This window comes from Fukomys damarensis, unplaced genomic scaffold (assembly GCF_012274545.1).
Source record: "Fukomys damarensis isolate Sample0158 unplaced genomic scaffold, DMR_v1.0_HiC HiC_scaffold_1, whole genome shotgun sequence".
Lineage (NCBI taxonomy): Eukaryota > Metazoa > Chordata > Mammalia > Rodentia > Bathyergidae > Fukomys > Fukomys damarensis.
Genome location: NW_022900913.1, coordinates 85767 through 100322, shown reverse-complemented (window position 1 = coordinate 100322; position 14556 = coordinate 85767). Strand labels below are relative to the sequence as shown.

At 39.1% G+C, this 14556-nt stretch overlaps 1 protein-coding gene across 2 annotated transcripts in view; it reads right to left on the bottom strand.

Annotated features, from left to right (window-relative positions):
* Window positions 1-14112, bottom strand: part of Sdha (succinate dehydrogenase complex flavoprotein subunit A) — a 31425-nt gene extending 17313 nt beyond the window's left edge. Inside the window, exons 1-3 of one of the 2 annotated variants that reach the window (XM_010604248.1) lie at window positions 14092-14112; window positions 3094-3207; window positions 1286-1447 (exon numbers count right to left, since the gene is read on the bottom strand). In XM_010604248.1, coding sequence (XP_010602550.1) covers window positions 1286-1447; window positions 3094-3207; window positions 14092-14097 — 282 coding nt within the window. In that variant the 5' untranslated portion in view covers window positions 14098-14112. The remainder of the gene's footprint in view (window positions 1-1285; window positions 1448-3093; window positions 3208-14091) is intronic. The other variant, XM_033767102.1, reaches the window with a different exon arrangement.
* Window positions 14113-14556: the final 444 nt, after the last annotated feature.

Sequence of the window (14556 nt, the reverse complement as noted above, 5' to 3'; positions counted from 1 at the left end):
TCCTGATTTTAAAAAATGTTAAGTTCGATAATAATAGAAAAATACAGAGCTAGCTGAAAGAAAAGATTTAGTGTGGCAGGCACACAATCAATGCTAGCTACTATGAAAACCAGGGTGCAGACTGATTTCTAAGAGTTCCCAGTTCTCTCTGACTCCCACCTAGTTTTACTCTTCCCTTGGTTAAAACTTCTCAAGAGCTGGCTTCAAGCTGAACTATTCTCTTTCCACTCCTGTTCACTCATGTGTTGCCTTAACATTTATTAGAGTAGTTAAAATGACTGTTCATAACTATTTTTCCTTGTAGACCATGATTACTTCAAAGGCGTATTCATTCTTTGGCTTACAGCTTTAAAATAAGTTATCTATGTGGTGAAGTTCCTGAAGCTTGTGGTGGAGGCTGTTCCCAAGATCAGGCAGTGCTTTTCCTGACTCATAAAAGCCATTATACACCCTGTCTTCCCGGTGAGAAAACAGTCCAACTATCAGGTCAGTCAAAAATGACTTTGGAATGCTACCTGTATACATGGTTGGTGTTAACAACAGCAATCCAAGAATGACAGAAAACCATAAAACCACTGTAGTTTTTTCTAGTTTATTTTTATCTTCTCTATATTAAGAGTATCAAAGACACAGTTTTTCTATCCTGCACATCCATGTCATCATCAAAACTCATGGTTATCCATACTTAACAATGGATCTTGAGTGGCCCCCAAAGGCCATGCTAAAGGCTGTCTCCAGCCCACAGTGCAATTGGGAGGGGCTGAGACCTTTAGGAGGTTAGGCCACTAGACGTATGTTCTTGAAAGGGAAAGGGACCTTGTTGTCTGTCTGTGCCTCTCTTTCTTCCCCCAACTGCCATGCAGTGAACAGGTCTCTACCACATGTTCTTCTTATGATTCTGTCACTACAGGCCCAAAGCAACAGGATAAAGGACTATGAATTTAAATCTCTGAAACCATGAGCCAAAATAAACTTCTGTTTATAATGACTATCTCAAGTATTCTGTCACAGTAATGAACAGGTGACTAACAGAAAAAGGCCTGTCTTCTGCAAGCAGATTTCAAACCAGGTAAGTGCTGGGAAGGAACATGAACCACAGTGGGAGAAGGGTTAGCAGGAGGGATGGCAGATGTTCCAGCCTCACAAGGTTCCCAGGGAAGAGACTCCAGGCAGTGACCCTGAAGTAAGAGTAAGCTGAATTGGCACTGACAAATGTAGCTGCTGTCAAGTGAGGCAAAGGAAGCTGTACTGCACAGGACCTTGAGGAAACAACACTTTGTCTTACCTGTGCTGCAACAGTGTGTGACCGAGTAGGAAAGAGCTTTGTAAGGCATGCGGTATTAAACCCTGCCTCAGAAAGGCCAAATGCAGCTCGCAAGCCTGCCCCTCCAGCACCCACCACAACTGCATCAAATTCATGATCCACTACAGGGTACTGTGTTGAAATCTGGAAAAGAAAATTCAGCTGTTAACCACACATTCAACTGTGCCAAACATTAAAGCTACAGTCACAGCAGATTAGTCTGAAGAAAATGAGGTCAATAACCAAAAGGAATGAGCAAGTGCTATGCAGAGGGTTTGCACACTGCCCCAGAGCTGAATGCACACATACAATATGAGCCTCATGTGAAAAAGGGACCAATTATCAGATTTTATGAATAGCAGAGGGTCTGCTCAAGGGACTAAGAAACACACCATTAGCTGAAATGCTGCTTTAAGTAGAGGAATATCTTCAAATACCAACTTTCTAGAATGCTTAAAACCATTAAGACTGTCGTCTGTCAATTCTGCTCACCAAAGCAGAGAAAAGCAACAACATAATCAATATGCCTTCTCTAAACGTTCCCCCCCACAGTATCATTTTTTCCTTTTGTATCTCTGCCCATATACGGATTTGCTTAAACAAAGCTAAGCTTAAAATATAGTACAGCTAACAGTACAATGTTGCTTTTGTTTAGAATAGCACATTATAGGGCCAGGGATTGCTCAGTAGCAGGTACAAGGTCTTGAGTTCAATCCCCATACCAAAACAAACAAAACAAAACAAAAAACACATTATAGATTTATGACCAAGGTGTCAAGTAGTATTCAGGAACTACTGTGAGCTTATGATACAAGAACTTGTAAGCAAATCTCACTTGTTTTGTTTTTTTGACAGAGAGCAGAACATGCCCACTAAACAGGAAAACCTATACTTAGGTGGCTACACAATCTTACTCTTTTTAAAAAATTTTTATTTTTGAGACAGTTCTCACCATGTAGCCCAGGCTGGCCATGAACTCACTATGTAGCCCAAGCTGGCCTCAAATTCACTATGTAGCCCAAAATGGCCTTGAATTCACAACGATCCTTATGCCTCAGCCTCCTGAATCCTGGGATTACAGATGTGCACCACCATACCTGGTCACAATCTCATTCTGAGTGGAGATTCCATTAGCCATCACAACTAATATTACTCCATTGTTTTTTTGGTACCAGGGATCGAACTCGGGCCCTGGTGCTTGTCAGGCAGGTGGCGGAACCATGCAGCCAAATCCCCAGCCCTATTATCCTTTTTTATTTATTTGCTTTACTTGATCTAGACAGATTAAGAGCTACAAGCAAAAAATGCCAATATCCATGTTTATATTTACACTACTCTCCCTTTTTTGAGACGGGGTCTCATTATGTAGTTCAGGCTGGCCTTAAAATCACTATGTAGCCCAGGCTGGCCTGGAACTTGGGGCAGCCCTCCTGTCTCAGCCTCCTGAGTGCCAGGAGTAGAAGGCATGTATCTAAACAACAACCACCACCACCACCACCACCACGCCCAGCCAAGTAAGTATTACTGCACTAAAAATAATTTAAGCATGTAGGGCCAGGGATTTAGCTCAGTGGTTTCGCAGCCTGACTCACAAGCACAAGGACCAGAGTTCAATCCCCAGTACCAAAAAAAAAAAAAAAAAAAAAAAAAAAAAAAAAAAGCATGCAATGGATGCCCACGATAACTTTTCTTTAAATATGTGCAACACTCAAATACATTAAAGGAAACAGATTATTAGTCATCTAATTCAAGTAGACTGTTTGCAATGGAGCAAAAGAACATAAACTTACTGAATCTGAAACTTTAGAAGATGCCCTCTTAGTCCCGTTGACACTGAAGTGAAAGCCATGGGCTTGTGTCTGGAAGGCTGCTGGCCACTGCTGAGACACAAATGATGGTAGCGTCTTGAAGGAATGACAGAAGAGGGTCACATAATAAAATTGTCCTTCTAAATCACGAACTGTGATCCAGTTGCTCTTATTCTCCTAAAGTTGCCCTGGGATCCTCACCATGAAGAGCTGAACCAAGTCACAAGTATTAATCCCCTAGGTAACAACATCCCAACTTGGCATTCCAGGAAAAGCCTTCTGGGTAAAGCCTGTTTCCCAACAGGGCACTCAGACATGAAAAAGGCATTTTCTCTTCAGTATTTATTTATTTCATAATGGTAAAGAGGGGGATTGAACCCAGGGCGACCTGCATGCTAGGCAAGTGCTACATCTCTAAGCCTCTCTCCACCCTCCATTTTATTTTAATATAGGACCTTGCTACTGCTTAGGCTGGCCTGGTGATCCTCCTGCTTCAGCCCTCTGAGTAACAGAGATCACAAGCATGTGTCATAACACCTAGTGTGCAGTATCTTATTTTGCTTCACTTCATGGAGAACGGGAATGACATGTATGTCTCACTGTACTTTTGCAAATAAGAAACCATTCTTACTTGGCTCCATCTTAGACCTTAAACCGGAGCTTTAAATGTCTCAGGCCTAGTAGATGTTGGAAAAGGCACTAGTCAGTGATCAGGAGCACTCTATTCTGAATAAACTTCTGCTTTTTATGACACTTGGCAAAAGCCATCAAACTCAGAGGAAAGACTGGTGTCATCTCTCATTCTGCACACTTGGACCAAGCCCATAAGCTTTAGCCACACAGCTCTCCCTGGTGCTGCTTCCTCTGCCTGGCTGCCCCTGCCTTTTTTATGGCAACCTTCACAATTTACAATACCTCTGCTTACATGTCCTGTCCTATAAACACCTGCTCAAGAAAATTGGTTATTAGTGAAACTGCAACCTACTGTAAGACGTTCTTCATCTGCTAAGACTGGTCTGCTGTTGAGGGATATGGTCTCCATTTTGCAGGCTGCATTTTAGAGGACCAAAATAAAATGGAGAGACCAAGAAACATCCTAAAGAATGGTTTTAACCACCTACCAGTCCAATTATTTAGAAACAGGATGACCAAAAATTGCAGTTATTATAAGATAAAATAACATAAAAACAATACTTTTATCAAATTTATTCAATACAGGAATCTACTTGAAATGACACCTGCCTAAGCCATTCTCGGGATCATCAGTACATAAACAAGCACACTGCCAAATAATACTCAGCGTAAACTGTTAAGTGGTTAAGTTGTAAGTACACTTAGCAATAAGAAGAGGGGAGATGAGAGATGCTTTCCAGTATTCTGTAATTTGGAAGACACACTATTCTGTGAGGTTAAAGAAAATTTCCATAAGACAAGCAACTGGAGAGAACAAGGAGAATTTGGCAATATAAAATGAATGTGTTTTCTGTGAGTTGCAGGGACTCAGCCAGGGCTGGATGGCTGGACTGCCTCAACAAAGGCAGAGATGGGCTCCTACCTAAGGTTATTTATTGTACTTCTGTAAGCCACTACTGGCTGGCACAAACATTTCTTTTTTCTCATTGAGTTTATTGGTACATTTTAGGTATACAGTACAGTTACATTCATTATTGGGATCTTGTACCTTTATATGACAAGTCTTGGTTCTCATTTTTTCCCCTTATCCTTGCCCTCCCTTCACCCCCTCCTCCCCTCCCCATTTACAAACACTTTTTTCCATTTTCTCATATTTTTTTCTTTTCCCTTATTACCTTTCCCCTACCCTTCCCACTTTCCCTATACTTTTAGCCCTTTTCTTTCTATTTCACATTGTCAATTATCTCATTAGGATCTTATGTACTAGTATAGTTTTTCATACCAGAGAAACTATTCGGTATTTACACATGTGTGACTTATTTATTTCACTTAGGACTATGTCCTCAATATGTATCCATTTTCCTATGAATTAATCTAATTTCTCATTCTTTATGGCTGAGTAGTATTCCATTTTATAGAAAAACCACATCTTCTTTATCCGGTTTCCAACTTATGGGCAAATGGGCTGTTTTCAAGTTTTAGCTATTACAAACTGTGCCACTATAAACATAGGTGCACATATATCACTGTGATGTGATTCTTTTAATTCTTTTGGAAAGATACCCAGCAGAGGGATGGCTGAGTCATATGGAACCTCAAGTCCCAGCTCTTTGAAGTATCTCCATATTGATTTCCATAGTGGTTGCACCATTCGGCACTCCCACCACCAACGAAGAAGGGTTCCTTTCTCCCCACAGCCCCACCAACATTTGTTATTGTTTGATTTCTTGATAGCAGCCATTTTTTGTGGCACAAATATTTTTAAAGAAGAACTTTAACAGTTCCAATTACAAGGGCTGGGGATTTAGCTCAGTGGTTCTGTTGCCTGCCTCACAAGCACAAGGTCCCGAGCTCGATCCCTGTACCAAAACAAAACAAACCAATTACAAAGAAGTTACTTGGATTTTTAAATCAATTTCAATTGATAATGTCAGTCTTCAACTGTGTAATATCAAGTCCATTTCTTAGATTTTAGGTTTCTTTTTCTTAGATTTTAGATTTTTCTTCTTTCAGAAAATGAATGAATTATTTGCAGTACTTGGGATTGAAAAGGGCCTTTACACTGAGCTACATCCCCAGCCTCCCCACCCCACCCATATTTTGAGGGTTTTGCTAAGTCAGTAAATTGCCCAGGTAGAGCCAGAACTTGCAATGCAATTCTGCTGAGCTCTGGAATTATAAGGCCTGACTCACCACACCCAGCTCAGAAAAGAAATTTAAAAGTCTAAAACAAACAAGCAAACAAAAAACCCACTTCTGTCTTTATATGATTTTTCAATGGCAAAATCATATTTTAACAAAGAAGTCATGGGCTGGAGATGTCACTGAGTAGGAGAGTGCTTGCCTAGCACATGCACAAAAAATCCAAGTCACTAAACACTAAGGACCATAATACAAACGTTTGTGAAAATTCTGTGAACTCATTAACACAAAGGGGTGGTACCTGCTGCCTCAGCCTCTGGAGTGCTGCGATTACAGACATGTGCCACAACTCCTGACTTAATTTTTTTTGGAAGAGAAATTATCAAATTTTCTAACAGGATAACTTGAAAAAAAAAAAAAAAAAGAAAAATCTTCGGCAAAACTAAAACAATACTTAGACTTGTACAACAGCACCAAAATTTAGATGACTGAATTAGGTAATAGCGGAGAAAAAAGTGAGATGATCAGAAATACCATTATCTTCAATAAGCAAAGTGCAGTCCTCATGTGATAAAACATGCTTACAAATCATGGCTGAGAAACCAACTCCTAAATACAATCTATGCAATTATGGAAAGAGTAAGGATCTAAAAATAGGTGATATTGTGAAGACAAGGGAAGGGGAATTAGGTTAGCTTAAGTGAATTAAATACTCTTCTACTGAGTAGGAAGTTAATGTCTAAAATTTGAAAAACCTACATCACATAAACAGAAGCAATGAGAAAAATCACGATATACTTCAAATGACACAGAAAAAACCTTTGACAAAAATCCAACACCCATTCATGATAAAAACCCAGAAGAAAACAGGTAAAGAACATTACTTCAAACTGACAAAAGCCACTTATGACCAACCAATGGCCAACATCATATTAAATGGGAAAAACTGAAAGCCTCTAAAATCAGAAACAAGACAAGGATGTCCACTATCACCACTTCTGCTCAATATAGTTCTTGAAACATTAGAGCAATCAGGCAAGAGAAAGAAATTAAAGGGGTATATACAGGAAAGGAAGTCAAATTATCATTATTTGCAAATGACATATTTTCTACATAGAAGACCCAAAAACTTCCATCAAAAGACTGGTAGAATCAACAACTAAATTCAGTAGCATAGCACGATACAAAGTTAATACACAAAAATCAATAGCATTTCTGTACACAATAAACTGAGAAATTAGGAAAATAATACCATTCACAGTATCATCAAGAAAAATTAAATATTTAAGAATTAACCTAACCAAGGAAGTGAAAGACCTCAACAATGAAAGTAATAGTATTGCAAAAAAGATTAAAAAGGACATCAGAAAATGGAAAGATATACCCTGTTCCCAGGTTGGCAAAACCAACATTGTCAAAATGGCCATACTTCCAAAACTGATATACAGATTTAACACAATCCTAATCAAAATGCCACCAATAACATTCCTCACAGAACTAGGGAAAAGAAAACAATCCTAAAATACATATAGAACCAGAAGAGACCCAGAATGGCAAAAGCAAGGAGTAAACAAAAGGCATCACAACCCTGGACTTGAAGTTATACTACAAAGCTAATGTAGTGGCAGACTTGCAGTCCACAGTGTTGCAGCTCATAGTGGTTTAATGGGATCAGGGAAAGAAGAATAGAGAATGCACCCAGAGGTTGGAGGCAAATATCCAGCTTTATTTATGCCAATCTGCGATTTCTCCACAAAGCCATCAGCCCAGAGCTGGCAGTGAACAGGATTTATACGGATGGAGGGAAGAGGGGTAGGGATGTAGAAGCAAGGCATTTAAGTCATTGGTTGAGGAGGTTACATTTAGTTTACATGATTGGATAGAAAAGTACAATGGAATTTATCTCATTTGCATATGGCAGGAAAGTAGGGATTACAATCTGATATAGATGTTTACTGAAAACAAAAGATAATGAAGGAGGACATGCACAGACAAGCCTCAGACATGTTTTAGGTGTGGGAGGGGATGTGAGGTGGGGGTGCCTCTGTCAGTTAGGTTAGCTAGCCACAGGAAAACTTTTTGCTCAGAAATCATTTTTCCAGCTCTCTACAATGATAACAACATGGTTGGGGTGGGGTGGACAGGACATACATGTGTGTCAATGGAACAGAACAGAGGACACAGAGACAACTCCAGGCATATTCAACTATCTGATCTTTGACAAAGAAGCCAAAAACCTGCACTAGGAGAAGGTATCCTCAAATGGTAGGCAAACCCATTAACCCCATATGGAAGATTCATGATGATCCATATCTCTCATCATATACTAAATCAAAATAAATCAAAATGGATGAAGAATCTAAATGTTCAAACAGAAACAATTTGCGGAAAGATAAAACAGCTGAAACTATTGAAACATAGACAAAGGCAAGGATTTCCGGAACAGAATCTCAACTGCAGAAGAAATAATACCATGAATCAACAAATGGGATCATATCAAAGTTTCTGCACAGTAAAAAGAATAACTAACAGAATGAAAACCTACAGAATGGGAAAATTTCCCCCCAGCTACTCCTTGAACAGAGGACTAATATCTAAAATATATAAAAAAACAACAAAAAATCAGGCCTCTCAAAATAAAAGCTCTAGTCAAAATATAGTTTGAGAAGCTGAAATGAAGAGATGCTTCTCAGAAGTACAAATGACTAATAAACCCATGAAATAAAGTCCAAAATCTCTGGCCACTAGAGAAATGCAAACTAAAACAACACTGAAATTCCACTGTACTCCAGAAAGACCGGCCATCATCAAGAAATATAAAACAAATTCTGAGGCTGTGGGGCGAAAAAGGAACCTTTCTACATTGTTGGTGGGAATGTATAGTAAGACAACAGCTGTGGAAATCAAAATGGAGATTCCTCAAAAAACTGAAACTAGAAATTTATTTTCTCCCAGTTATTCCCCTTTTAGGTTCTTCCTCAAAGAGTTAAAGACAACAGGGCTCTCTTACCTGACTGACTTTAGGGCTAATCAAAGTATGGGGAAAAAAGAGCGAGAGTATTCATACCTTAAGGCAATGTGTTTGGATCCTACTTGGACTTGTGGCCCTGTAGGATATCTTTTAATCTCTTTAACCCTACAGTCCAGGTTTTGGGTGTGAGTCCAAAAGTCCCTTTCTCTGGTATCCATCTCATACACACCTCTGGCCCACGCCCCTACATTAAGTGAAATAAATCAAACACATAATCTTAAGCTTTGCATGGTTTCTCTCATATAAGAAACCCACATTATAAATAAAAGGCAAATAAAAGACAACAGGAAGGAGGGAGATAGAGCTTTTGCTCATGGGAAAAGGGACCAAGAAATGGGGGGAAGGGGATGAATAAAGGGAATTTAGATATGTTATACATGTACTGGCTCCCCACCCCACAAGCAATGTGATCATTATGCACTACAAGCATGTAGTAATAAAAATAAAATTTGAAAAAGAAAAAAATTGAAAACCTCAATATTGACTAGAGAAATAGTGGTAAATACCAGGGATCAATGAAACTATTCAGATCTGTTCTCACTGCCAAGCAGAGAGCAGTCTACTCCTTTTCATTTATAAGCTTTCTGTATTGATTTTTAAAAATAAATATGTGTAACTATTTTCATTTAAAAACTAATGCTTATTATTTAAATAGGGATGCTTAAAATACAAGTCATTTGAATTTTGACCATAGGCTGTGAGCTATGAACTAGACCCAGAGGAGCACCACCAACTTTCAGAAGGTACCTCAGGGAATTCTCATCAACCCCCAGAAAAAAGTGAAGGTAAGAGGACTCATTTCCTCACTACCTAAAGATCCTTATGAAAAGTTGTGAGTCTCCAAACTAGATTAAAATCCTAGTTATAGGAAGGGTAGGGGAAAGGAAATAAGGGAAAAGAAAAAAATATGAGAAGTGGAAAAAATGGGAACAAAATCGTTGTAAATAGGGGAGGGTGGAGGGGGTGAAGGGAGGGCAGGGGTATGGGGAAAAAAATGAGAACCAAGACCTGTCACGTAAAGGTACAAGATCCCAAAGATGAATATAACTGTACTGTATACCTAAAAGTACCAATAAACTCAATGAAAAAATCCTAGCTATGAATAAAAATTGTCAGTTTTTCAAATGAACCTGAGAAAATGATGCATAGAATGCAGAAATGCCAAAGGTGCTATGATAATCCCAAAGTAACACAAAACATTACTACTGTAATTCTACAACACACTCCATAAAACACTCAGAACAATTCATTCAAAGAAAGGGAAGTGACATCCTAGAACATATTTTGTATACTTGTCCTGAAAGATTCTAAAACTTCATCAGCAATGAGTAGTTAACAAACAATGGATTTAAAGGTCTTATTTTAATTTTACTCTGGATTAAATTGCTTTACACAGTTTTAAATTGTGTCACCAGAGTCATGAAAACAAAGAACTAGTAAGCTAGGAACTTGAAAGCAGTTGTTAATATAATAATCAGAGGCATGCTTGCTTCGGAAGAACGTATACCAGAATCATCACAGGATTGACTAAGTTGAGGTTTAAAAACATTCTCTGCAGACACTATAAAAAACTATGCTTTTTCTGCTAATCTGATTCTCTTGTTCCTTTGATAACTCTAATTCTTCAGGGAAAATAGTCAATATTAAATGCCAATAAATATACTGTTTGGGTACAGAATTTCTTTTTCTTTTTTAGATTGAACTCGGTTCCTTGTGCTTACAGGGCAGGTGCTTGAACCACTGAGCGAAATCCCCGGCCTGGGAAAAGAATTTCTATAGAAAAAACTATCCTTATAAACAATCTTCATATTGGTCTTAAAAACCAATTTGGAGATCTTACTTGCAGCTCAATTTTGCTATCTCTATCTTGCCACTTTATTTACAGGTACATAACAAAGTGCAGTGGTAAAATGTTGGATGCTAACAGCTGATAAAACTAAAGGTTGAAAAATATCGCTTCCCATCATGCCACTATCCCATAAGGAAAGGGACATATGCACCTTGACCACTTGTTGTCCTTATTTATTTTCCCTTTCAGCTAGAAGATCAGAACTAGAATTTTGGCCATACATAATGATTACAGGGAATGTGTAGGTACAAATCTTATTTCATTTTTCCATCATTCTTTCCACTCTTCACCCTTCTTTCCCTCCCATTTATAAAAGCTTTGCTTCCATTTTTTTCTTCCAGTTTTCTTTATAAAATCCCTTTTCCCTTCTTTTCCCCTTTGTTCCACTTCCCATCTGAATATGTTCTTCCTACTTCCCAGTATCCTCCATTTTGTTTATTTTCAGTTTCTCACACAAGATAAACAATGATATCTAAACTTGTATCGGATTTATTTCACAAGGTACATCCATTTATCTAAAAATGTCTCTTTATCCTTTATGGCAGGGAAGTATTCCATAGTATGTAAAAATCACATTTTATTTATCCATTCATCTGTTGATGGGCACATGGTCTGTTTACGTGACTTAATTATAAATTGTGCTGCTATAAACATGGATACGCACATATCTCTGTGGTATGATGCTTTTAACTCTTTTGGGAAGATACTTAGAAGGGGAGTAAGTGGGACAAATGGAACCTCTAGTTTTATTTTTTTGAGGAAACTCCATGCTGCTTTTCATTGTGGTTGTACCAATTTATACTCCCACCAACAATGCAGAAGAGTGCCTTTTCCCAAAAGCCTCACCAGTATTTGTTATTGGTTTCTTTTTTTGTTTTGTTTTGTTTTTTTGAGTCAGGGTTTCACTATGTAGTTGAGACTGACCTGGAACTTACTACTGAGCCCAGGCTGGTCTCGAATTCACAGTGATCCTCCTGCCTCAGCCTGCCAAGTGCTGAGATTACAGGTGTGCATCACCATGCCCGTGTGTTACTGGTTTCTTGATGATAGCCATTCTGGAGTGAGATGGAATCTTAGTGCTGTTCTAATTTGCGTTTCATGAATGACCAGTGATGTTGACCACTTTTTCATGTTTGTTATTTGTACTTCTTCACCTGAGAAGTGTCTGCTCATTTTGAATGCTCATTTTTTAATTGGGTCTTTAAAAGTTTTTTGGGGGGGTTATTTTTGAGTTCTTTGTATCTAGGTATTAGTCCTTTGCTGGTAAAAATTTTTTTCCCATTCTGTGGGTTGTCTCTGTTGGTGGTTTCTTTTGCTGTGCCAAAGCTTTACGTAATCCCAGTTATTGTCATTATTTCCTGTGTGATGAAGGTTTTGTTCATAAAATCTTTCCCTATACCAATGTCTTCTACGTATTCCATCTTCCAGCAGATTGTTTTTATTTTAATATTGAAATCTTTGATCCATTGTGATTTGTTTAGTGCATGATGAAAGAAATAGGTCTAGATTTAATCTTCAGCATGTGAAAAGTCAGTTTTCCCAGCAGCATTTATAAAAAGAGGCTAACTTTCTTCCAGTGAAGGTTATTTGGCCTTATCAAAAATAAGATAGCTAGCTGGATGTGCTTGGAGTTGTTTCTGCATCTTCTACTCTGTTCCACTGATCTTTGAGTCTGTTTTTTTGCCAGTATCATGCTATTTGTTTTTTTTTTTTTTTCTTTTTCTTTTTATTGAGGTTATTGGTACAATCTAGGTATACAATACAATTACATTCATCATTGGGATTCTGTACCTTTACATAATAGGTCTTGATTCTCATTTTTCCCCTTGTCCCTGCCCTCCCTTCACCCCCTCCTCCCCTCTCCATTTACAAACACTTTATTTCCATTTTTTCAGTTTCTCATATTTTTTTCCTCTCCCTTATTACCTTTCCCCCACCCTTCCCACTTTCCTTACACCTTTAGCCCTTTACTTCCTATTTCATATTATTAATTGTCTCATTAGGATCCTGTGTACTATTATAGTTTTTCACACCAAAGAAACTATTCGGTATTTCAGTTAAAGAAATCTCTGTATGAACATTAAAAATAGGGAATCCTAAAATAAAACTAAAAAGGAAAGTAAAAGAGAAAAGGCAATGATGTAACATCAAAATAATCCTTAATTCTGGAGATGAAAATGGTCCCTGAACATATTTAAATTGCTTCTCGCTCTCAACTCACCAATCAAGAGAAACAGACTGGCAAAATGGAACAAGAAGCAAAATCCAACAATATGTTGCACACAAGAAACACACCCAGTGCAAAAAAGAAGCCCATAGACGGAAAGTGAAAAGATAGAAAACAATTCTACATGTGACAGGAGCCCAGAAAAAAACAGGGGCAGCAATCCCATTTGCAGACAAAGCAAATCTCAAACCAAAACTGAATCTAGTATTATTGATGTAGGACAGTACTGTATCATACCTCTATGAATGTAAAATATCTAGTACCTGCTTTATGATACATAGTAGGGACCATGCTTTATCAGAGCTACATTTAATGATATTACTCTAGAATGTTCTCTTTCCAGATGATGATTAAGAGGCTAATAGAAAAAATGGTGCCAGGTACCACAACAGCAACAGAACTTTGCTGTTGTCTGGATATTATTCTTTTCTTTGTTTTTTTTGCTTTTTTGGTTTTAATGGAATGTGCTGAATGTCCATAATTTTGTTCAGATGACTGATTTGTTTTGTTTTTTAAAGACAGAGTCTCACTATGTAGTTAAGACTGACCTGGAACTCACTATGTAGCCCAGGCTGGTTTGGAACTCACAGTGATCCTGCCTCAGCCTCCTGAGTGCTGGGATTACAAGCGTGCGCGACCACGCCCAGCAGTACCATGCTATTTTCATCACTATATAGCTAGGATTTTTCTATTCTAATCTGCCTAATAGACAATGAGTTGTGGTACACAGGGCCTACCCATCTATTATCAAGTCTTAAGGAACAGGCCTAGTTCCTGCAGTCTTAAATGCCCAAAGGCCTTCTGTTTAAGGTTAGCTGTTAACTGCTTTTCACATTTAATTGAACATAATTTTAACATTTCTATTTCAAAAATGAGAAAACAGCAATCATAATTAGGCCTAATACAAGTCAGCATTCTTCAAAGCCTTGGTTCTTATTGGGATTTTAACTTTGTAATTAAATTGTTGAGTAGGTGGGTGGGCCAGTTCACCTAAAAGAACCAAATAACGAAACCATCCAAATTTAAATTGCCTCAATAAAATTCTAAACGGCCGCTGCTAAATACGTCATTGTGGAGGGCGCATTCAGGCACCATTACCTTCATTCAACCTCCCGGAGGCTCGCTCCATGCCCCGCGGGAACTCCCCAGCAAAACGCATCCCGCTCTTCCACGGTGAGCTTACGTCTTACGGTTTTTAAAAAGCGCACCGCGGCCGCCACATCCTAAAATAAAGGTTCCTCACTTGTTCCCCGCCAGTCCCGCGGCCGCTCCCGCCCGTGACCTTGGCGAGCGTGTCTCCAGGCCCAGGCCGACAGAGGCAGTGGTGTCTCCGGCAGAAGCGAATCGCGACCTTCACCAGGATGCCGCGGCTCCTGAACGCAGCGGCTCCGGGGCGCAGAGCTTTCCCAGAACGTCAGGAAGGGCGGGGGTCGCGGGGCCAGACACGCTCTCTGCCAGAGGCCATCCAACCCTCGCTCCGGCTCCAGCTCCCGGCCTCCCTCAGACTCCCACCCTACCGCACCTCAGACTCACCGCCCGGGACAGCGCCGCGCGCCGCGCTCG